General features: G+C 36.7%; 1 protein-coding gene across 1 annotated transcript in view; it reads left to right on the top strand.

Moving 5' to 3' along the window:
- The window catches only part of LOC127862514 (SCO-spondin-like), a 38,455-nt gene that overhangs the window by 3,085 nt on the left and 9,547 nt on the right, over positions 1 to 25,823 (top strand). Inside the window, exons 3-25 of the mRNA XM_052401669.1 lie at positions 722 to 886; positions 1,939 to 2,103; positions 2,426 to 2,590; positions 3,567 to 3,731; positions 4,029 to 4,193; positions 5,396 to 5,560; positions 7,605 to 7,769; positions 9,130 to 9,294; positions 9,841 to 10,005; positions 11,158 to 11,322; positions 11,521 to 11,685; positions 12,203 to 12,367; positions 13,644 to 13,808; positions 16,595 to 16,759; positions 17,029 to 17,193; positions 17,721 to 17,885; positions 18,266 to 18,430; positions 19,353 to 19,517; positions 20,424 to 20,588; positions 21,038 to 21,202; positions 22,385 to 22,561; positions 23,201 to 23,347; positions 23,688 to 24,095. Of these exons, the coding sequence (XP_052257629.1) occupies positions 722 to 886; positions 1,939 to 2,103; positions 2,426 to 2,590; positions 3,567 to 3,731; positions 4,029 to 4,193; positions 5,396 to 5,560; positions 7,605 to 7,769; positions 9,130 to 9,294; positions 9,841 to 10,005; positions 11,158 to 11,322; positions 11,521 to 11,685; positions 12,203 to 12,367; positions 13,644 to 13,808; positions 16,595 to 16,759; positions 17,029 to 17,193; positions 17,721 to 17,885; positions 18,266 to 18,430; positions 19,353 to 19,517; positions 20,424 to 20,588; positions 21,038 to 21,202; positions 22,385 to 22,561; positions 23,201 to 23,347; positions 23,688 to 24,095 (4,032 nt within the window). The remainder of the gene's footprint in view (positions 1 to 721; positions 887 to 1,938; positions 2,104 to 2,425; positions 2,591 to 3,566; positions 3,732 to 4,028; positions 4,194 to 5,395; positions 5,561 to 7,604; positions 7,770 to 9,129; positions 9,295 to 9,840; positions 10,006 to 11,157; positions 11,323 to 11,520; positions 11,686 to 12,202; positions 12,368 to 13,643; positions 13,809 to 16,594; positions 16,760 to 17,028; positions 17,194 to 17,720; positions 17,886 to 18,265; positions 18,431 to 19,352; positions 19,518 to 20,423; positions 20,589 to 21,037; positions 21,203 to 22,384; positions 22,562 to 23,200; positions 23,348 to 23,687; positions 24,096 to 25,823) is intronic.

Below are 25,823 nucleotides of genomic sequence, written 5' to 3'. Positions count from 1 at the left end.
ACGTTAAAAATGCCAATCAATGGAAACGGTTTCTAACGACTGCCTTGTTATGATCAGCCACGTTCGTTTCTTCGAGGGCTTATGACTATAATCTTTGAAAGATTATACAATTACATTATCGTCCTTAATTTTCAGACTTAAAACGTTTATTTGAAATGTGGGAACCTATAATATCATTTTCAGACAGGATGGTTTAAGTGATGTTTGCTGTTTTTGTTACCAGGCAGAGGAATTTGGGGTGAATGGGATCAATGGACAGGATGTGACGTCACATGTGGCATAGGTGCGCGTATGCGCACTCGAGAATGTGTTAAAAACCTCCCATGTTTTGGGGCAACAGTCAGTTATGGCAACTGTTCGGCAATCAGTTGTTCTGCCGGTATAAATAGTATTGTACTTGGTGTTTTAGCGGTTGTAGATTGTACAGAAAACACATTTATTAGAATCGGTAGGCGCGTACGCACGCAAAATCACAATATATAAATAGAAGGTAGATAGATCTATACGTTCACAATTCACCACCACTTTTCTTTGAAAAAAAAGTTCTGCATGGGAAATGTTCGCATGAGTACGGTTATCAGAACAGTCCGCATAGTATTGAATACAGTGTTGTTCTAATGCACCAACACTAAACTTATACGACGAAGGAATTCGAGAAGGGACTCAATAAAGAAATAAACAGATTCAACACAACTGCAAGCTCGATATTGATTGATTCTAGTCGACGGAGTGTGGGCCACGTGGTCTCAGTGGAGCGCTTGCGACGTCACGTGCGAGAATGGTACTCGGTTCCGCACACGCAAGTGTACTGGACCGTTTCACCAGGGTTCGGACTGTCACGGGAAGGCGTCGGAAGTGGAGGGCTGCTTTCCACGAATGTGTCCGGGTAAGTGGATACGACAAATTAGGCTTCGCGTTGATTAAGTAATTACATCCTACGTCGCATTTCATTTAACATCTTTTTAGCATATTTCATATAAATGAAACTTGTTGACTTCATTAGTTGTGAAGTATTATATGATGTGACATACTACATAATCATTTATTTAATGCTTTCCGGTGGTTTATAGAGAAATATCAGTGAATTAAAACTGATAATTTCACTGTTTTAAACAGTGAAAATTATCAGTGAGAATTATGGATAATTTTCATTGTTTACTGTGAAATGACGTCATTTTTTGGACGAAATGACGTCATTATCCCACGAAATTCGTTAGTTAAACTCTTGAACAATGTATATAAACTGTGAAAAATGTATTAAATAAAAAGAAAATTTGTTGGATTCGGTGGATTATTGATTTTAATTCACTCGTGATCATAGAAAATATATATTTTCACTCGTGGCTAAAATATTATTTTCTATGATCACTCGTGAATTAAAATCGATAATCCACCGGATCCAACAAATATCCTCTATATCTCATTTTATGTTGCGGTTGTTGATAGACAGAACCTTATATATATTTGTATACAGTGTGTTTAATGTTGTTAAAACGTTCAAACCCAATAGTGTTTATTCTTTTTCCTGACTAACATACCAGATCACGAGTGAAATTAATACGTACCGGGTACTCTTGTCGTTTGAAATTTGTATGTATGAATGAAAATATTTTACTGACAATTTTATTTTTAACTGTAATGAAAATTTGCTAATATAGCATTACGCCACTTTTATAGCATGACCATTTATCTAATAAAAAGCAATAATGAGTATATATTTAGCCAAATCTTTTCATTCCACACAGCCATCTGCTGATCTAGATACCTTAAAGTTGAATTTTCCATCAGCTGTGTAAGAAGCATTGCGTTTAACTAGTCAACAAAGTTAAAGAAATATATTTCTCGTTTGTTGACTAAAAGACATACATACTAGCCTAAATAAAAATGGTTGTACATGTATATGAATTACAAAATATGACGTTTCTTTCTACCCTTCAGTGGACGGCGTGTGGAACGCATGGGTCGCTTGGAGCGAGTGCTCGCATACATGTGGCTATGGTAACCGCAATAGATCAAGGACATGTAAAGGCCCCTTCCACGATGGTGCGGAATGCCCTGGCTCGCCCCACGACGCGGAAACGTGTAACGCATTTTCTTGTCCCGGTAAGTTTTTTTATTTTTATTGTATTAAATATCCGAGAAGTGTGCGATTCTTTTTTTAATTATTAATTTTGAGCATTTATTAAGTCAATGAAAAGTGACATCCTCAGATCCGTGTGTTTATTTATTCTTGGTACGATAAAAATACATAACGTGTTTAATTATTTTGAATTATCATGATGAGCTGTAATATGCGTAAGTGAAATACGATACATCTCTCTTACATACGCAGCAAGTAGAATATATAAGATTGGTATATCGATGTATCGTGGAAGTTTTGGGGAACTTGCAACAAAATAATAGATTGGTATACTTCATAATTAAGTCGATGGATCATGGAAGCTGTGGGGAACTTGGGGAGAGTGCAGTGTAACCTGCGGTGGAGGGTTGCGTAATAGATCGCGTGATTGCGATCGACCGGAACACGGTGGTGAAAACTGCGCAGGCCCATCTGAGCAGGCGGAAGACTGTAACGACTTTCCATGCCCAAGTATGTTAGCATGTGGCGTAGTTATACTAAGGTCCTAGCTTTGTAGTTTTTTCTAAACTTTTGAGCTGGTTTGGATTTAGATGCTTGCCATCACATTTTGCATTGACACAGTGAATTTAGTCGTCTCCGCATACGAAAGCTTTAAACGTTAGCTAACATTGAACTTGTAGTACGCGTAGTGTAGTTACCTGTGCGCATATCCCTCGCTTTTAAATAAAATTTACCGAGTGTTTGCATTGCATTTTATAGCTGACATATACACTTGCATAATTCTAACGCAAGACTTTTCGAACTCGAATGTCTCTGTTGTTGGTAATTTGTATTTAAAGTTAGACACGTGTTCTTTTTACAACATTCTGTGCTCATGATTAATCCTTCATCCGTGGCGATCAGGTTCTTAAGTGGAGTAGGTATGGTTTCATTTGTCTGCATGTGAAAATGGCAAAACGAAAAAATGTCGGTTTTTTATCAGAAAAACATAAGATATGAATATTTGGGAACGCACCCGCGCAATTGGCAAGTTGCATGCAACCTACCCAACGTGCTTAAGCGTCCGATAATCACGGATTAATTGTTTTATCGTAAGCTTTACAGAATATAGAAAAAAATCACATGTACAATTTTAAATCAAAATCTTAAATCACAACTCAAATATTCACGATTGAAAAGTGTTTCGTTAGAAACGTCTCCTAGTGCATGTTGAGTTGAATCTCCAAGGAAATAAGGTTTTAACCTTCGTAAGTAAACCGAAATAATAGTCAATTGTACGTTGACTGCATAGAAACCTGCCTATTTACAACTGAGAAAAAAAAACGCTTACTTATAACATTCTTTTAATATCAGTATATAGATGCATCATGCATGAGCATGGAAAAATATTTTTTATTGTTTTGGATGACTGAATGTGTCGGTACTGTAATGTCAGCTTAGCGAGTTAGTGTCTTGCTAATTGTCTTTCAATACACTCTTGCAACAGTCGATTGTGTGTTTGGGGAATGGTCACTCTGGAGCGCATGCTCAGTGACATGCGCAAACGGCACGCAATGGCGCGAGCGGGAAGCATACGGGCCCTATCATGGCGGCAAAAACTGCAGCGGAAACTTGCGCGATGAGCGGGTATGCGTGGCCGCTTCATGTCCAGGTAAGGAGAGTTTTTTTTATGTCCAGTGCTTATTAATAATATACCTTTACTTTTTGCCGTATTATTTGAAGTATAACACATGTTTAACTCTATTCATGTAGCAAATTAAACAGCTTACATGTATTATTTTCGTTCAACGGACATGACATCATTTGTCCTATTCTGATTAAAGCATACCGAACTGTAATAACTAAAATATTTTAATGGCTGAGTGAATGTTTTACTCGGATATCGAGCATCAGTAACATGTCACGGCAGATTTTCTTGGATTATTTCATATTTTGCTGTTATATTCAGTTGATGGGATGTGGAACGACTGGTCGGCATGGGACGCTTGTAACGTCACGTGTGGTGGCGGCACGATGCTACGTCAGAGGGTATGTATTGGACCTTACTTTGACGGCGAACCGTGTATCGGGGAGAAAGAACACCAGGATGAATGCAATACCCATGAGTGTCCGGGTAAGTGTGGACCTGCACACGTCGTATTCAGTAACCCACTCTATGATTTAAGGATAATAGGGAGATTAAGACTCCCAGGTTCCATTTCACTTGACTTAAAAACAACTTATTGCGGATATTAAATCTAACGATGGCAACCGTTTGTTGAAAACAACTTATACAATCACTAATTTTTGTTTTACTAATGCTTGCGTACACATGGCAATTAACTATTGTCCAGAAAAAATTCTCTGTAAATGAACCGGGTATCATGGAAATCAATGACTATGAGTTGTAAATCAATAAAAATAATTAATAGAAATACAATAAAATAAAATAAAGCACTACAAATAAAATTTTTACAAGCGCTTACAAATTGCTGTTGTTGAATACCGATCAGAGTTAAGATGAACCACATTTGGGATTAAACATTTTATTTACCCATATACACTTCAATGATTAGAATGGGTTGGTGACTACGATGTATTGTGAAGATTGTATTAGTTCTAATTTTTGCTATGACTAACACCTTGGTGGTGGACAGTTCTAACTCTTGCTATGATTATCACCTTGTGGTGGACATATTTAAGACGAGTTGTATGAGTCTTTCTTTTCGGACTGCGTTAAGTTTAATTTTTATCAGAAACGTGATGCACCAAAGGCATATGAAACACGAACACATTTGTAGCGTCTTTTAGATAATACATATACGTGTATATCATTCTTTTTCTTCATTTCAACACATCTGGTCAATCATTTTCTCGATATGAACCGTATAATTTAATTTCATGATAAAATGAATAAAAAGGTTACCTTGATGCAAGTCGTTTTATGTTTAAACAATTGTATCACGTTTATGTGTGTATATGTGTGTATATAATTAACATTTAATCAGTTCAATACGAATTTAACCAGTAACACAATTTAAACCTTAGCGTTTCTGTTTTATTGTTATATCAAGCACCACACATTATGTTTCTAGATGTTTACTATATAATCAATTATCCATTTAGACCACTATTGTACGGTTTATTTCACATCGTTTAATTGTATCTTGTCAATCCATGCAAACTTATCTCATGACGAGAACAAAATAAATCACCAATTCTACTGAAAAGTCCCCGAACGCAATAAGCATCATTATCGCGCTGCATCTTGGGAAAAAGCAGCGATGCGCATTCGCATCAGAGCTCTCGCACAATTCCCACATGGCTGATTTTCAGTCGATGGGCAATGGGCGGTTTGGGGTACGTGGGAATTGTGCAATACCACGTGCGGTGGTGGGTACCAGAGTCGCATGCGGGAATGCAACAGGGGGCAGTTTGGCGGGATAGACTGTGTCGGCGATTCCGAGAGCTGGCAGGAATGCAACACATTTCCATGTCCAGGTATGCTTGATTGAAAATGATACATAATATTAAATGTCACATATATATTTTGTTCTCCGTAAATAGGAATGCATCGTTAAATTATTGAAAATGCATTTGTAACATTGATGCCATCCCAGCACAAGTTTTGACACAGACAAATCCACAATACATTAATATTCCAAGAAGGACAAATTACAAAGGTCAATAATTCTTCCTAACTCGTCGAAGTCAATACTCATATATACACGATCATCTACATGGTATGGTCTTTTAAAGTGAAATTGCGTGCGCAAGTCTCAAAGTAGTTAAAGAGAAGTTCATAAGACAAGGTACTGCATGTATATATTCTTAAGTGACAAACAGACAAAGGGCCACAAGTCTGCAAAAACTCGTCGCAGCCAATAGTCATTGCTTTCCGATCATGTAAAGTTCATTAAACTGTGCAAGTTTGAGCGAGATTCACATGGTAATTAAAAACGAGTTGAATCCACAAGCTTAAGTCGCATATGTACCAAACAGTGGAAAAACAGACAAAAAGACATAATTCTGACAAAACCCGTCGCAACCTTAATTTCTTATTGACGATCATCTACACATTAAGTTCATTCAACCGTGAAAGTTTTTTACCAACCAATAGTTAAAGAGGAGTTCAACACACAACATTCAGGATTAACGTCAATACGGTCGGACGGACAAGTACAAACTATAAGGTCCCCCAGTCGTGGGATCATAAACAAGAAATATCTCTAACAATTATTCAACGACAAACACCAAGAAAATATTTAAACACAATTTATTCACTAAAAAGGTTTGGCATTTAAATGTCAAGGCTGGGACGATTTGTATTAACAGATTCCCCCGAGAACGGCGGAAAAAGCAGTTTATAGTGTCAAATCCCTGTGACAAGAAGGGAAGTGTGTTCATGGAAACTATGCCGTTAACATAAGTCTCTGTTCTCCAACACTGGTACAGTACATTACACAGGATCCTGTCGTCGGGAGTTGAACTCTGTACACATTTGACCTTACCGACTGACGGTGTTCCAAACGCTGTGAAGTCCCAGCCTTGACGATGTATGTTTCTAAGGGAGGTTGACAAAATCGCCAATACTAAAATTTATCAAAATCTGGCAAGCATCGCGTTACAATAAGTAATATAGGGGGAGGGAGGGTGGTTAAATGTAAAATTCGTATAGCAGTGACTTACTCGGTTTACTGGTCAGCTCGAAAAGGAATGACTGCGAGGAAAACAAGCGGTTTATATAAGTGGACGAGTCTAAGTGATACAATGGACTATAGCGTTTCATAAAGAGGAGTTTTTAGAGTTAGAGTGGAAAATAGCCTTTGCGTTGAATAAGATAGTTTATTCTTAAGCTTATAAACATTAATATATACGGCGTCTACTGACCGCGAACCGTCCTTGATACGTTGTAGGATGGAAAACATTTTTTTTAAGCTAGGTCACGATTCCACAGCTGGAACGACGGCTTTTTAAATCTTTATACTTTTACAAATTTAACGGTCAATTTCTTAAACTATTTAAACTGTTTTGGTCAAAACGAATATTATGATAAATAACAGCAATACTTATATGATCTAAAATATACAAGTGCAAGGAATACAATACAGTAGTAATTACTAAATATGAGAACACAGCCTTTAACTACAAACACCATGGTGCTGATTATCTTCTGAATATAAAGGGGCACACATGATATTGATGTCGAAAGTGGGATATTAACTGTTCAAGCCTTTTCGTTAGAGATAAAATTGTTTCATGCTGAACACGCAGTTTACAACGTCGTAAGACGAACTTTAGTATACCTGTTCATACTACACATTTCACAAGAATAGAAAGTCCATTGAATGATATATTAATGTAAATGTGATGACTGTTTGAAGATTGTCCGTTTTCTATTTCGAAAATTTATTTGCCAAACGGCGGGAAATTTTATATTCAATTTCATAAGACGCTTAAAAAGGTTAGCTAGGGTGAAAAGCTTGACAAAACAGTAACGAAAAACTTGTATAAACTTTAAAATCCAATCTACTCTTACGCACAGTAAATGGAGAATGGCAGCCATGGAATGCGTGGTCAAGCTGCAACGTGACATGTGGCGGGGGTAAGGTCGTGCGCAAACGTGTCTGTCAACAGCCATTGCACGGTGGGGAATATTGCACGGGCACGCACGAGGATTTCATGCCCTGCAACGAGCACAACTGTCCGGGTATGTATATGTGCATGCAAGTACGCCTTTATTCGTTGAATGCAGTTTTTGGATCAGTGAGTGCATTTTCAAAATATTTTGAGCATGACTAATTATGTTACATAGTTGATAGTAAAGCGTCAAGTGTTTTAGATAAATGTTTTTGTCTTACGGAGAATGCAAGTAGTAACCTTTTAAAAAAGATTTTGTATAAAATGTTTACTGAGCATCACGGTTTAGATTGATGTTTGTGTCTATATTTGAATCCTTATGCCAACTGTTAAAGCACGTAGTTCAAGTTTGCAGTTTTATGTTGATCACTAGAAGAGTTCCGGTCTTAACGTATTTGTGACATATAGGCATGCAATTAAAAGTAACATGTTTAGCATAAGTGCATGTTGAAAACCCGTAGAGGTTAGAAGGTAATTCAATGAACTGTTTTTACTTCATCAAATTGATTGCTATGACATGCATTGTGTGCATTTTGATTATTACGTGTGCATATTTCCTATATGAAATATTTTGACTTGCATTGTGTGCATTTTGATTGTTACGTGTGCATATTTTCTATATAAAGTATTTATTTTTGCATGTCTATACATACCTTAATTGATCATTATGACGTAAATGAATACCTAGATGATAATGTATTCTTAGTGGATGTTTTAAAGTCAAATTCCCTTTGCTCACATTGTATTTGACGTGATTTATACCCACGTGTTTTGTATATATTAGAAAGGGTGCAGTTTGCGCACCGGACTTCTTATCATGTTTTGTATACCTTTTCATGCTGCATGCAGGCTGGAGTATGAATTGTCTTTTTTTCAGTTTTCAGATTGACCCTGATCTTAAGAATATGGTAGCTCAGTAATGAAAAGCGATGTGAAATAACACTAATATTATACTAAATATATCTTGTGATTGTAATAAAAAACATACACAATCATATGTACAATTCGAACTCACAATTGTATAATATATAAGCACTATAAAAACACAATGTCATATGTGTTGTATTGTACTTAACATTTTTACGTCGTCTCTTCATATAAGTGGATTATTTACTTGATGAAACATATACATAAGTACTGTCGAAGTATATACTTATATTCATTTCTATTTGTCAATGGTTATACTACTACTACTACTACTAATAATAATAGTAATAATAATAATTATAATTATAATAATAATAATAATAATTATAATAATTTTATTAACTATACGAATCGATTTCTGTTTTCAATAAATATTTACATGTATGATTCTATTCTATTTAAAATGGAGCTAATAGTGAGTTTGTCTCTTAAAACTGCACACAATAGTAAATTTTATAAAGAATACCAATTAATTAAATGTATCCACCTGTTACTGCTATCAGTGGACGGAGTGTGGCAGTTGTGGTCTGACTGGACCGAGTGCACGGTCACATGCGGCACCGGAAGTCAGTACCGGAACCGCACGTGCGAGGGACCGTACCATAGCGGAGAAAACTGCAGCGGCGCCTGGGACGAACTGCGAGACTGCAACACCGACATGTGCCCAAGTATATTTTTTGTTTAATCAAAAGTGTAAAGCATGTGTTCACCCATTTATGCCTATGTCTAGAAAAAGGCCTTGGAAAACAGCGTAGACCCAGATGAGACGCCGCATGATGCGGCGTCTCATCAGGGTCTGCGCTGTTTGCTTTAAGGAATTTCTGTAAGTGTAAGAAATATTATAAATATAGAAATGAATATACTAGACATTTCTTATTTTGGATATAAATTGACCCAATTTAGAAGGATGGGAGAGTCCACTAGGCATAAATGGGCTAATATTTCACGAACAAGAAAAATAATATAATGAGATTTGATGTAAAATTGTATATATGTTGTTCAGCTACCGAGCGTCTCGGGAAGCTCCTAAAATGATTAATTGATGCAAAAATACTATTTTCACTACGGCGATATTATCATTTAACGACATATAAGGCATCGTTCAGTTTCGTTTAAACGCGTATTTAAATTGATCAATTAATGATTCTCAGAAGTAGACTTATGCACTGCACGTATAAATTTGTTCATATAATTATGATGTGATTCCTTTTAAGTCGACGGGATATTCGGCGAATGGTCACAATGGTCCGACTGCAGCCATTCTTGCGGACGCGGTAGCACCTTTAGGAACCGGACCTGTTTCGGCCCTTATAATGGAGGGGCCGAGTGCGTGGGATCTATCGAGGAATCTCAATTTTGTAACCCCTCGAGTTGTCCAGGTACCACATGATCCAAGAGGTTTTATAACTGTGAAAATGTCCCTCTCATCGAGGTGTGGAGAAAATTGTACGTCGCGGCAATATATGACAAACTATGGCCATAATAACAAGAACATGTACTACATGTATTTGATACTTTGGTTAATAAAAATGCTAGTAAGAATTTGATGACAGTATAAATGTCAATGTATACGCTTAAAGGCATTTTTTAATTTAAATAATGTCATATATTTTCGCGGTCAGAATAATTATCTTCTTTAAACATCTGATTCATCGTACCCCATGGCTTTCTATGTTTTGTGATTTTTCTGCATGGTGCTAGTAGATATTGGGTTCTGCGTATATAGATTCTCTCCTTCACAGAAGCTTACAAGTTGAGACGTTTGTCTATTAATAGCTTATTTTGTTTTATTGCCAAGTGGACTGTTTATCAAAGATTTTATTTTAACATAATTGTGTTTAATTGTATCAATTTAGAATGTTTAAACTCATAAATACTTTAAGGAAAAAGATCGCATTGATGCTGCAACATTTGGTTACACAAGTAGTTATGAATATTTTTGATGGAAAAATTATTGTACCATATGTATAACTGAGATATCATGGCAATATTGCATTGTACATCTTCAATGTTATTATTTGCAATCATTTGGCAATAATCATTTCCCCGCGCAATACCCGCTTATTTGACAGCTATATGTATATTATTTTTACCATAAGTTTATTTTAATATTTAAATATTTTATAGTTAAATGTTTGCTTCTTATTTGATTGGTTAGCAGTTTTCGATGATTATAACAGTTTAAATTGTATATAATAAGTATTTTTACTGCACATAATTGGTTTATAGGCATTTTCAGTTAATATGAGAATTCCATAACTTGCAAAAAAACAGTGTGCATACTCGTTTAAATAGCAGTCAAACCACTATTTCCTTTCCCGTGGATTGTTGGCTTGACGTGATTGTACAATCCCATTGTCATTCACACTTTGATTGAAGTGTCAGACTTTTGTCATTTCACTGTATATTCTGCTAAACCTATTTCTCAAAATTAGCAAGCCTTTGACGAAATATGTGCCTACAGGTTTCATGGCTATGCGATCGGTTAAAATCGTGACGTGAAACACGTCCGTGTTGATTACGAATTGTAGTGCATGGTGTTTGGAACGTGTGGGCGCAATGGTCCGCTTGCAGCTCAACGTGCGAAAATGGGACTCGTTTACGGATGCGCACATGCGACGGCCCGTTTAATGGCGGTGACGAGTGCGAGGGAGCGGAAACGGAAGTCAACGATTGCTGGGAGCGCTGGTGCCCAGGTTATTTTAGACTTAAACATTATAAATATGGTTATACTTCTATATAAATCAACTATTTGTTTTGCCAAATGGATACATTGAAAACGAAATTAATTGTAAGATTTGAAATACAAAATGCATCCCTTTGTCATCACTACTAGTATACAGACACAAATTCAAAATATTTCACATGTGATCTTTGATCTTTGACTTCCGTAGTGGACGGCGTGTGGACCGACTGGACGCCCTGGGAGGAGTGCCCTGTCACGTGCGGGGGGTCGCTGCAGAACAGGTCACGTGACTGTTTGGGCCCTTATTACGATGGGGCGAACTGCACGGGGGAGTCAGCAGAGTCACAGGACTGTAACACCGACCCATGTCCAGGTAACAGCTCATACACGTAAGCTCCAACTATGGATGTTGGCCCATGCACTAATTACCACGGTTACCCTTTAGTATTCTACAATATACCCCGTGTACACAAAAAAAAACAACACGTAAATGCACCGACCATACTCCTGTGTACTTTTGTGTAGATTGCTCGTATCCTGGGTACTTTGTAGTATACTTAAGAGTATCCGGAATGATGTAAGTTTGAATTTATCTTTCTACTACATTGCAGTTGCACACATATCTTATAACTCCACAAAATGACGTGTTTTAGGATTTCCAGTTGTTATTTTTTAGCGAGGTTTTACAGCATGAACATATACATGCTTGATAATTTATCAATTATACAATGTGATGATAAAATCACTTAAATTTTCCGGAAGCATGTTTAAGTAAAAAAGTTGTTAAAATAAAGTTTGTCATGAATACAATAATTGAAATATTATTAAGAAATATACAGCACTTAGAATGTTTGAAAAGTTGGATACAGACAACATATTGTGTCTCCCAGTCGATGGGTCGTGGTCGCTATGGACGAAGTGGTCGCAGTGCAACGTCACGTGCGGGGGAGGTTCTTCCGGTCGCACTCGGTTCTGTGCGGAAGGCATGTTTGGCGGCTCGAACTGTACGGGTCCAGCGAAGGAGTTCAAAGTTTGCAACACTTTCGAGTGTCCAAGTGAGTTTGAAGAAATTGTTTTCATTAAACACGTTTTATGCTTCGTGAAAGGGGGGAGGATATATTCGCCGCTTTATCTGTCCGTCCAAATTCTAGTTGTGATAGAATTTAGTTTGCCCGAGTCTGAAAGGACATTCCCCAATTATCGTTTCCGTCCTATTCGCTGTCCGTCCGTCCTTTTTGTCAGTGCATCCTTCCGTCTTTGATGAAACATGATAAGCATCATCTGTATAGGGTGAACACTGGCATCCTAGTTATGTTGTTCCTGTCCAATGATTTTATCGAGAGTTATTGCCGTTGTATTATTCATATGTCCAATATCGATCCGACTTTGATGGAACTCAGTATGAACCTTCCATTCATGTGCTGCATGTTCAGGTCGTTGCGATATAAAGATTTTACAGGGAGTATTTTCAGGTTATTCCGGTTCATTTTTTAAGGAGTTCTTTTGCTTTGATTATACATGTGTACATCAGAAAGTTTCTAAATAATGTTTAGTTTCCGCGCAAGATCTCGGGAAGTGATGATTCACATGTGATAAAAGTGTATGTGATCTATCTTGTCAGGTTATACATGTTGATATAGTCACGTCCTCTCAACCGACGTTACGGAGTTATTGCCCTTTCAATGATTACCGATTGTCGCGTTTAATCTCGGACACAAATGATTCGATTGGGTCGACATATATTTATTTTCACGGTTTTTCCGCTCTAATAATGTTTTCGGCAGTTATTGCTCTTTGATGATCAATATGACTTTGTCTAGTGAGTTTGACGAAATTCTGAATGTAGTATCCCAAAAGGGCTGTCAAGAGCATTTTACGAGGTTATTCTGCTAAGATAGTTTTAATGGAGCTTTTGCTCCTTGAATAACATACAGTTACAAATAAAAACGCATACATTAACGAAGCGAACCATCGGAGTTCATCGAAGATCCACCAGCATCATTAACATTTTTGTTTGTATTTTATGCCTATGTGTATTCTTATGCTATATACATTTGCTACATTTAATCTCTGATTACAAGTGTTGTATATACTAAAATGCATATCGACTGCATATAAACTTCTATTTCACCGAACAGAGCCTAAAACGTTTTTATTTGATGGTAATCATGTAGTTCGTCGTAACAAACTAAAGCAAACAAATGCCTCACCTACTAAAGACCGTTGATGACACAAAAAAGTGTCCAACATTTTTTTTTCAAACGCGCCATGATCTTACGTATTTTAGAGTTGGACGTGTAACGTAAGTTCTATTCTCGTCTTTCCCATCAGTCGACGGATTCTGGGACACCTGGGGCATCTGGACCGATTGCTCACTGTCGTGCGATACGGGGGAGCGCCGAAGGTACCGGAACTGCACTGGACCCTTCCACGGTGGCGCGGACTGCGTAGGAGCGGCAGGGGAAGAGGAGCCGTGCAACACACACACATGCCCCGGTACGAGCGTTTGATTATTTATTATTGGGTATCTTTATGTCGGATGGCTTCGTCGAATATCCAAGACTAAGCCGATCGACGCCCTTTAACCCCACCGATGAATGGGAGCGTAATGGGTCGAACATGGGTGTCCGAAGATGTAAGGGTTAAGAGAAATTTTGAAAAAAAAATCTGCCTTAATTACATCGCAATGCAGCACATCGAACATGCATATCTTTACTATAAACTTTTATTGTATCTCCAAATGCCATTTCGACACGATTTTAAGTGGATGGCACTTAACTTGCATGGGAAATTTCGGTCCATGTGCACCCAATCATGTGGTGCCGGCAAGCAATTGAGAGTGCGAATGTGCGATTACATTGTACATGTTGTAAATAGAAACGACTGCGCAGGGAATCGCAAAAAGTGCGCGCATGCGTTCCCGGGTATGCAAAAAGAGTGGATTATAGAAAGCATAGGGGGTTGGAACGGTGTTGGTATAGTATAGTAATGTGTGTTTAGAAAGAAAATGCCATTTTTATGTCCCCCACCACTTTAGTGGGGGACATATTGTTTTTGCCCTGTCTGTTGGTTGGTTGGTATGTTGGTTTGCGCCAACTTTAACATTTGCAATAACTTTTGCAATATTGAAGATAGCAACTTGATATTTGGCATGCATATGTATCTCATAGAGCTGCACATTTTGAGTGGTGAAAGGTCAAGGTCAAGGTCATCCTTCAAGGTCAAAGGTCAAATATATAGCTTCAAAGCGGCGCAAAAGGGGACATAGTGTTTCTGACAAACACATATCTTGTTTCTTTATATATATATAATAATAGTAACAAGGGTTTCAACTAAAAAAATTCTATTTTCAGACAGCCATCAATCAGAGTCCAGTTGCATTGCCAAAACATAATACAAATCAACAACATTGGCATGCAGATGTAGCTTAGACATAGCTCTATCCAATAAGATAACAACTTTTAGCACTAAGCACAGAAAATCTTAATTTAAGAAATTAAACACTCAAAAATTGCATCTTTTTTACTCGGCCGAGAAGTCGCAACACGGCGAACACGTACATTCACGCCGTAAACATGTATTATAAGTTGTGTAGGCTTTCAGTCATGTCACAAGTTATGGTCGACTCCATTTAAAATGTAAAATCCATTTCGAACATTAGTTGAAATTATAGATCGGTTGCATGCTTCGCATATGATTACATAGTAAGCTGGCAAATTATCGGTTTATTTATCGATTGCATGCGTGGAAAGGACCGCAGATGCGTTCTAGACACATGTTTACGGCGTGAATGTAGGTGTTCCCGTGTTGCGACTTCTCGGCCGAGTAAAAAAGAGGCAATTTTTGAGTGTTTAAGTTCTTAAAAATAAGATTTTCAGTGCCTTGTGCTAAAAGTTGTTATTTTTATTGTTGTTAATTTGTATTATGTTTTTTTGGCAATGCAACTGGAATCTGATTGATGGCAGTCAGAAATTATAAATTTTTGGGTTGAAACCCTTGTTACTATTATTCTATTTAATTTTTTTTTTTTCATTTTCGGTCTAAACACACTTAATTATACTATCTCAACACCGTTCCAGCCCCCTATGATAGAAATGTGAAGTCAGCTTATGTACACACATCAAAAGCGTTGTGTATGTAGCGTTTAATTTGCATTCACCGAGAGATAATGCCTGCACTGATGTTCAAGTTTCAATCGATACGTTACGTGTTACGCGTTTTCATATCATTAGACGCCTTTGGAATTAATCGGCATATTTAATACCAAAGATACAAATAGTTGAATCGTCGAAAACAAATTATTACCAATACTCGTATGATTCTTATTGAAATAATTAAGCTTCTTTTTATCTAGTCAATATTGTCCATCGAACTAAGCGCCTTGTAAAATGTCACTCTAAACATCGTCTCAGACCTCTTTTGCATAGAAGACGTAATACATACCGGTATTTTAACTTTTGACCAATTTCATAGCATCATTTTAAATATACGAATAACTATCGAATCTACCGAGCATCTGAATGATCACCGTATTGCGTTTTTTGCGCACTCAAAGCGGCTTTAAATATGTCGAGCAGTTTTTTTTAATTGCTTTGATACAGGAATGTTTTCATGCATTTAGATTAGTTAAATGTTTGTTTTTATTCTATTGGGCAATTTTAAAAATAAAACTCGTTTGTTATTTCTAAAGTCTATTGATTTGATTTGTTTATGTCCCTCAGTCTATACTGGCTGACATATTATTTTTGCCCTTTCTGTTAGTTGGTTTGTTGGTTTGTTTGCGTCAAACTTGAACATTGCCATAACTTTTGCAATATTGAAGATAGCAACTTGGTATTTGACATTCATTTGTATCTCATGGAGCTGCACATTTTCAGTGGTGAAAGGTCAAGGTCATCCTTCAAGGTCAAAGGTCAAATATATAGGGGGACATAGTGTTTTACAAACACATCTTGTTTTAAATGTTTTTTTTATTTGTGTATAAATGTACAAACATAAGTAGATCACTATATACGTTCATATACATCTTATACTATCGTGCTAGCTTATTTTTACATTCACGCTCAACATTAGTTAATATGGATAGCGTATTGAAAGCCTAAAGGTTAGGTTATACCATTGATTTTTGTAAATACAACTGTATAGGTACATGTCAAGTAAATGTGGTGAAGTAGAATATCTCTTGACATATATTAAATCAAATAAACCGGGATATTTTTCGTTGAATCATGAAAATATAATATTGTTAGTACTATTTAAAATATTTATTTGTGATTCCACAGTCGACGGAGTTTGGGAAATGTGGGCAACGTGGAGCACGTGCAACGTCACGTGTGGCGGGGGCACGCGCTTGCGGTCACGGGACTGCCTTGGGCCTTTCGACGGGGGAGCGGAGTGTTCAGGAAGTAACATGTCATCGGAGGCGTGCAACACCCACGATTGCCCGAGTATGTGTTTTTATTTATTTAAACGAATAATCCACTAAACATGTTTATAGGTGATAACTTAATGCATATTTATTGAAAAACATATAAGAATTTTATCATGCGTATGTTTTCAAATAATTATATTGTATCAATATAAATAATATACTGAAATTGCTACATGTTATTTAAAAGTACGTTTTTTTCCGTATAATAAACGTGTACCATAACGTTAATATGCGGATTTGTTTAATTAAACCGAAATAAAAATGTACATGTACACAATTTTATAGTTGACGGTGTATGGACTGATTGGTCGAGCTGGGAGGTGTGTTCGGTAACGTGTGGTGGGGGTATCCAATTACGTCACAGGGACTGTACCGGTCCATTTTACGGAGGCGCAAACTGTATCGGGAACGACTCGGACACACGTGAATGCAGTTCAAACAATTGTCCAAGTAATTATTCAGTTTTACTTTCAAAATGTGTGTTTCATTAAAATATGCACTTTTTTGCAATTACTTGTAACCGGAAAACCAAAAATTCACTATTTGTCATTTGTTAAAATCCCTGAGAATGCTTTTTAAGATACTTCATGTATACGTCCATCCTAACCGAAAATTCTTATTTTCGATTTCATATTACTTGTTCATTTATATATATGTATATATGTGTTGTTAAATGATATGTGATATTATTTTATTATGACCTTTGACTTAATTAAACGAAAACGTTTTTCTTATTGCGTCGAATCAACGTTGTTTCCGTATGGAACTTAAAATTGTGGTCGTCCTTAATCTTTTTTCTAAAGGGTAGGGATCGCACTTACAATTGTAACCTCACCATAATCCCACACATAAGCATTGTTTTATGACAAGTATTCCCACATTTAAATTGATAAACGTTAATTTAAGTGCGTATTCTAAAAAAGAAATTCAGTTGCCACAGCAAACACACAGACAAACTGGATTGATGATTTTTTTAGTCGACGGTGTCGTGTCTGAATGGTCGGAGTTTTACACTTGCGACGTCACGTGTGGCGGAGGAATACAGTGGAGAAATAGGACATGCATCGGCCCATTGTATGGCGGCGCTGACTGTACAGATTCACTGGAACAATCGAGTGAATGCAACACACATAACTGTCCGGGTGAGTTAAACAAATATATATGTTGTTGGCTTTAACGAAAATATTTAAAGTCAAACATAGCGTCAAACAATAGTGTTTAACTTGTTTTTGGTGGTTCTGTCTTGAAACCCCCTGTATGTCCTAGAATGAAGGTCATGTAATTATGTTCGGATGCTGCTCCAAATTCTGTTACATACACGTGTAGTTTATGTGTTGCTGGGGCCCTTACGTTATAAAACCTGGCCCCATGTTCACAACACGATTTTGCAATCGAAAATCGATTTTAAATGACATCGATTTTCATTCATTTTCATTTCACAAGCAAAATCGATTTTCGATTGCAAAAAATGTTTTGTGAACACGAGGCCAGTTCATTTCCGCTATGCCTCTTTTCGTTGCAGTTGACGGGGTCTTCATGAACTGGTCTGCATGGGAGGCGTGTGACGTCACTTGCGGCGGAGGGACACAGTGGAGAAATAGAACCTGTGACGGACCTTATTACGGCGGGGCCGCTTGTATTGGGCCGGAAAAAGAGAATCAGACTTGCAATGAATTTAACTGCCCGGGTTTGTGTAGAAGATTTTTGAATTTATTTATTAAATTCATTATTTAGGGTTTAATTTAGGGTTTCATTTATTAAGGGATTTATTATGTCCGGAAAATGTTTACAGTTATTATTTTATATTTTCGGACTCTCTAAATTTTCGGAAACTGCCGTTTTTACGAAAAAAAAAAATTTTTCATGTCTCTAAATGTTCGAACGTACGGGGTTTCGTTCATAATTAATGATTTTTAATTTTCGGACAGTTTAATTTACAATTCTATTTTACCAGAATGTTTACCACTCGCGCTTATCTTGTTACACTCGATCGTGCGTTTTTGCAACCGGATTAAGGTAATACAATATGACAGAAGATACTTAAATAAAGCAATAGACCAATACATTTGCCTAATTCGGAAATTAAAGACATGTGTAAGTATACCGGTATTTTTTGAGTCCGAAAACTTACGGAACTTACAAAGATGGAGATTGTGGTGATGATGATGGTGATGATGATGATGATGACGATGATGATGATGATGATGATGATGATGATGACGATGATGATGATGATGACGATGATGATGGTGATGATGACGATGATGACGATGATGATGTTGATGATAATGATGATGATGATGATGATGATGATGATGATAATGATGATGATGATGATGATGATGACGATGATGATGATGATGGTGATGATGATGATGATGATGATGATGATGATGATGATGATGATGATGATGACGAGTATGATGTTAGTAATGCTGCAGCTGCTGCTGCTGCTGGTTGTTATTATTATGATGATGATGATAATAATGGTATGATTGAATGATGAATATAGTGATGGTTATTGTGACGATGACCACGATGATAATAATGTTTGTCATGTTGCTAGAAGCGATGATACCGTTGTTATATGCAGTAATCTATTTGTCAAGTTGACGGCGTGTGGGACCCCTGGAGCGCCTGGAATGAGTGCCCATTTACCTGCGGCGGGGCCGCGCATTCGCGCTTCAGGGTCTGTTTTGGCCCATTTTACGGAGGGGCCAACTGTACGGGACCCAACGAGGAATCGAAAGATTGCAACTCTAACAACTGTCCAGGTAAGATTTTACACTCAATTACTAGTCAAGCAAAGGGCTGATATATGAGACCAATACATACGTGTAATTTAATTGTATGAATCCACTTTCTTTTAGGTTTTTACATTTATCAAGAGACATAGCTTTGCATTAAGTTGTTGAAATTGTTGTAAGAAATGAAAACTGTGTTGTATCATGTAATTTACATAATTGAATATTAATTATTCTTTCAATAATAGAGGTGCGTTAATTTGAAAAATTTTCTCCGTATAAAGTATATAATAACATTGTTAATTTGTTTATTTCAAAGGCAAAACAATGATTATGCTGGCAATATTTTAAACAAGTTTAAATATAAATTGTGTACTTGTTATCAAACATTTAATTCTCGAAACCTGTTTACATTGTCTTAAACACATTCAAATAATAAAATTGAATATATTTTTCAGCTAGACGCGCGGAGCATAAGCCTTTAATTTTGTTTATATGTCCTTTGACCTTATCCTTTTGCACAAGAGTGCCGATTGTCTTTGTTTGTGTTGTCACTATACCACTTGCGATTTCCTCAGCAATTTCCCCGACAAAACTTCCCCCGCAATGTTTCACCAAGTGTCGTTTTGAATAAATGCTTTTAAATATACGTGATTCTACATTTTTCTTTGAAGGCATTAATTCACTGTGTAGATTTATATCTGTTAGTTTTTTTTATCTTACATAATAAATGTTTTTATATTAAATGGAAATGATAAACATTTACGCATGTCTTTATAATATCTATCTTGCTGATCTTCTGTACATATGTGTTTGAATATTTCATCATGTAGAAAACTATTGCCTCGATTTGTAAAGCAGAAATGTAAAATGTTTTTCAAATCACCGTTAAATAATTTGTTTTGTGTTTACAAAAGTGTAATTTGACAATTTTAGTTGACGGCGTGTTCAGCGACTGGAGCGAATGGTACAGCTGTGCCGTCACTTGTGGCGGAGGAATACAGTTGAGAAATAGGTCCTGCATTGGCCCCTTATATGGTGGTGCAGAATGCAGCGGGGACTTTGGCGATACACAAAAATGCAATACCCAAGAATGCCCAGGTTAAACATAAACATGCATTTATTAATTCATAAAAGTTCTATTGAATAAGCTTGTTTGGACACATTTATTTGATTGTGAGGTCGGCGAATTTCTCGTTTGCCAGTGTCCTGCAATCATCATTCTGAATGAGATACTATATGGTGCGTGATCTGGGAAAATGCACTTGTATTCATTGTTCTGATTTTCTAAATGAAACTTCAGTACATGTACACTTTTCTCTTAAGGCGAATCGGCAGGTTCTTGTGCCGCAATCGAATCGTCAAGCTCATATGGGGAGGAAATCATTCACACTTGGATTTTACGCGCGTGTAACCTATAAGTGCTAAGGCACATATTTTCAAGGTTTCGCGAGTGTGTTATTTTTTTAAAAGTAATCTTCTTTTCCAATTACATGTAAAAGCTTCTTGTCATGAACAAAAATCATACTCTTCATCATTATTATTTCAAGTTGACGGATTCTGGTTGGCCTGGCAACCGTGGCAAGACTGCACTACCACGTGCGGGGGCGGCAAACGATCACGTATACGCACATGTGACGGGCCCCATTTTGGAGGGGCCAAGTGCCCAGAGAATCCAAATGACACGGAAATATGCGGAACTGATCCATGTCCAAGTAGGACTATAAAATATTTTTTTTCTGTTGTTATGGAACTACTTTCTTCATAAAAAGGTATATATTAATTTATTCGAAGCGTTTGTAATTTTGCATAATTCTTTGTATATGTTTGTATTTTAGTTGTTTAAATCGATGTAAACAATACCTTTTAAATAAGTGTATTGTTAATTGTGTTATTGCTAGTATATAAGAAAATTTTGCTGTAACTTTAAATACAGATCGTAATCGAAAAAATCATGTTTTACAATGCGTATAAATATGTACTTTTATTCATATTGGGTAAAGTTATAGTATCCTTTAAAATTAAGCACTGATAACTCGATATTTGTCTGTTATTGTTCATACTTTGAATAATTGTAATGACATGACATTAAGTTGTTTTAAAATAGTGTATTAGATTTATGAAACATTTATGTTTTCTTGAATCTGTATAATATTTAACGCAATTCTTTAAGTCTTGCAACTCCACATTTCTTGCACCTATATCGCATGCTAATATTCGTAGATAGTTCGTATATGTCACGCTTTCGCTTCGTAGTTCATTGGAATTAAGCATTTTAAAGACAGTTAAATCTAAGATATGTTTTTTGAAATTTTAATCGGGAGTCTATTGTTTTGCAACTGGTGTTCCGTTTTGCCATTCTTTCCCGACGCTTTGACTTAAAGCCATACGCATTGGTAAGATTTTTACTCGGGAAGGAGCGAGACTTCTGACGATTTGGTTGTCAGCGGGCCAGAGGTCCAGATAACAATGGGGATTTAACAATAAATACGTTTCCCGACATTATATCTTGGATGTTTTGACATAGGATCATGCAATTCGAATTGTGGCTACTGTGGTGTAAAGGAAGACGCTTGTTAATTTTTAAGTCAATAAATAACATGTCGAGTTCATTGGGGCTTGTAACAGTAAAATCATCTTGGCACTGTATGTTTCGAACGCTTTGAGCGGCAATCTTGCAAATCGGCAGATTTTACATGAAAATGACCGCATGCGAACTTTGATTTCGAGGTCATCAGGTCAAAGGTCAACAAAGCTTGTATTAAGGTATTGGTTTCCGCAAAAATCTTACAGAAGCCTGCATGCTGTCGCCTGCATACTCATCAAAACATAATAATGAATTATAGATCAATAATTGTGTTCGACGTTAGTGTATTACAATTTTGTACTGATTTAAGTCCCCGGTCTGTGGCAAGAGTGGTCGATCTGGTCGCTATGTACTGTCACGTGCGGCGGTGGAACGCGCTATCGAAACCGCACGTGCGATATGACGTCATTTGGCAACCTGACCGCCCCCTGTGAAGGGCCTACTGATGAATTAGACAACTGTCATACCTACCACTGTTTCCCACTGGGTAAGGTATATTTAGAGACACTGATACTTTTACTGTCATTTACGAACCATAACGCTAAAAACGCATAATCGGAAAGTTAACGCAATCATTATTTTTTAAATTATGTCCATAATGAAAGCATTATGACTTCAAAACATGTTATTGGCATTATTTTGTATGAGTTTGTGACGCTGCTGTTTAAAGACAACATTTACTTGATTGAATAATTCTGCGTTCCCTCTGTTCCTTCTTATCCTAACCAATACTAGGCTATTTATTTAATATGTCAAATTGTCACAGTATTTGATCGCACGGTAACTATCCGTTTCACCGGTTACAGTGTTACACAGCGGTATCTTGCATATTTTGAATGCATTCTTAAGAACCGGGAAAAGAGGTTCACCGAGTCAATTGAACGGAAGCATGTGTGAATTCCATACTGTGACAACTACACGTTTTACCCGTTAAGGAAGAACACTTATTCTGGTAATTTATTATGTGATCGTTTTAAGTGACCCTCACTAATCTTGGCTTATAATCTCAAATGTTTCTTCCTGAAACAAACACATTGATTTGAATGCAAATTTAGGAACACTTATTCGCGTCATGGATAATGATATGTTTTGCACCTTCCTGTTTGTACCGTTTCCCTTCCTCTAGCTATCCACTGCGCCGACTGGGCCAGTCGCGGACTGAACCAGAGCTGCACAGCGGATGTGGATCCGGACGGCGAGCAGCCCTTATTTGGGTCCGTGAAGGTCGAGTGCGATTTCGACACGGAACCAGGAAAGGCGGTTACAGTGATACGTATGTTCTCCTCTTATTTACGTTACCTTTGAATAAACTGGTACACGTCTTACCCTTAGATAATATAAGGTCTCTTTGCCGGATCGGCATTATGTGAGGACCCGCTGACTAGTTTACTAGACCATTGAACGTTCCTAATTATATCGCCTCGTTTATGCATTTTTTATCAACCTGTATTTAATTACTGAAATTTTGATTATTTTTAATTGGTTTGTTTGGTTCGATTTTGTGCGGTGATGATAAAAGCCATGGCCGTCTCAATGTTTTCGCCAGTTTTTTTAAACATTTTGCTAATTGACTTGTTGATTATTATATTTATTATATTGAATTATGTTTTCAGATCACGACCAGGAGGACCGAACACAAGTTAAGGGCTACGAAGGAGCGGGCGAGTACCAGGTCACCCTTAACTACGAGACCGGTTGGGGAGCGGCAATCAAGATCGTCGACTCCTCCGACGAGTGCGCCCAGTTCATGCGCTGGGACTGCAAGGCAGCCATTATCCACAATCCCTACGACCCGGACATGCTAACAACGTTCTGGATGAATCGCACCGAGCAGATGGCCAACTACTTCGGTGGAGGATCTCCCGGAAGTGGGAACTGCGCATGCGGGGAGACGAACTCCTGTTTCAGTGCGTCACTTCCGTGTAACTGTGATGAGAACGACGACGTGTGGCGATACGATGAAGGTTTCGTGACGAACAAGGATGAGCTGCCTATCCACTCGTTTTACGCTGGTGACACAGGTATATATTCATAGCATTATTTTTTCCGGTTCAACTGTAGCTGCAACTAGTAAGCAATGAGACGTGATTCAGTTTCAATGTATGTTTTTGCGATATTTCAAATTAAATATGATAATACTTACTTTAACAGACATGTGTGGTATTCCTGAGTCCAGTTTAATGAGTATATTAGTCCAACTTGTTGACACTCTCAAATATTAAGCTGATTTTAATATTGGTAATATTTGGAGCTCCAAGGAATTTATATATATATATATATATATATATATATATATATATATATATATATATATATATATATATATATATATATATATATATATATATATATATATATGCATTTAATGCTTTTCATGGATACGTGTCAATTTTTGGAATGATCAGAATTTGGTGATTCTTTTATTTTACAACCATATCGGTCTTATAGCAATGACGAATCAATACATATGACAGCCCTATAAAAACCTCATATTTTAAATGTGAATTATTCAGCCATTAATAACGATATATGAATATCATGAATATAGAACTGAATTGGTTAAGCATCGAAGGTTGAATTGGGTCACAACTGATAAAAAGATGCATACATGATTGAATATATCGTTGCAGCTCTTCATTTGCCAGACATAGCATTTTATTTAGGGAATATTATTGTGATATATTCATAGTTTCATAGTACATATCCACGTAGTTTATCTCTTAACATGACGCTTTTATAAGACTAGCTTTCAGAAAAAGGTGCACACTTAATATTGTAAAATTATATTACACATCGAGAAGTGTATGTCGTTTTATCGCCTTATTCATTGTCTGATGTTGTCGTTCCAACCATTTAAAGAATGAATTTTGATAATGAATCAACCAGGGGCTTTAACCCATTTATGCCTAGTGGACTCTCCCATCCTTCGAAATTGGATCAATTTATTTCCAAAATTAGGGATGTCTAGTATATGTTTTTCTATATTTAGAATATTTCTTACAGAAATTCCTTAAAGCAAACAGCGCAGACCCTGATGAGACGCCGCATACTGCGGCGTCTCATCTGGGTCTACGCTTTTTGCCAAGGCCTTTTTTCTAGACGCTAGGCATTAATGGGTTAATGACCAATACAATATAACCCATGTATTGGAAACTTAATCCTTTATTTACAACTCCGAACAAGACAAATATTTACGAACCAATTCTCAAACTTAAAGTTGAAAATGAAGAATTTTCTAATAAATGAAAAATTCTTAAAAGGACTTTTATGTTGAGTCAAACATGAACAGTATCATCTCAAATTATATCATATTACATTTAGAACAAACTGTTGATCGAATAAAAACTATGGATAGCCAGTATAAACTTTGAAACTATGGATAGCCAGTATAAACTTTGAACTATTTTTCTTGAGTTTGGGAATACGGACCATGGCAATTTTAAAAGCGATGTCAGCTACTGAACTTAAAGGGACCTTTTCACGTTTTGGTAAATTGACACAATTGAAAAAATTGTATCAGATTCGCAAATTTTCGTTTTATTTAGGATATTTGTGAGGAAATAGTAATATTGAACATTTACCATGCTCTAAAATATCCATTATATGCATCTTTTGACGATTTGAAAACCTGAAAGTTATAAAGCGTTGCAACGCGAAACGATTGAATAATTCAAAAGTTCTGTTGTTGTCGTTAGATTTTGGGAAACATCGAGGATTGCTTATATAAGTGAAAAAATACATCCGCACAT

Source organism: Dreissena polymorpha, chromosome 16 (genome assembly GCF_020536995.1).
Source record: "Dreissena polymorpha isolate Duluth1 chromosome 16, UMN_Dpol_1.0, whole genome shotgun sequence".
NCBI lineage: Eukaryota > Metazoa > Mollusca > Bivalvia > Myida > Dreissenidae > Dreissena > Dreissena polymorpha.
This window is presented reverse-complemented; position numbering and strand designations above follow the sequence as displayed.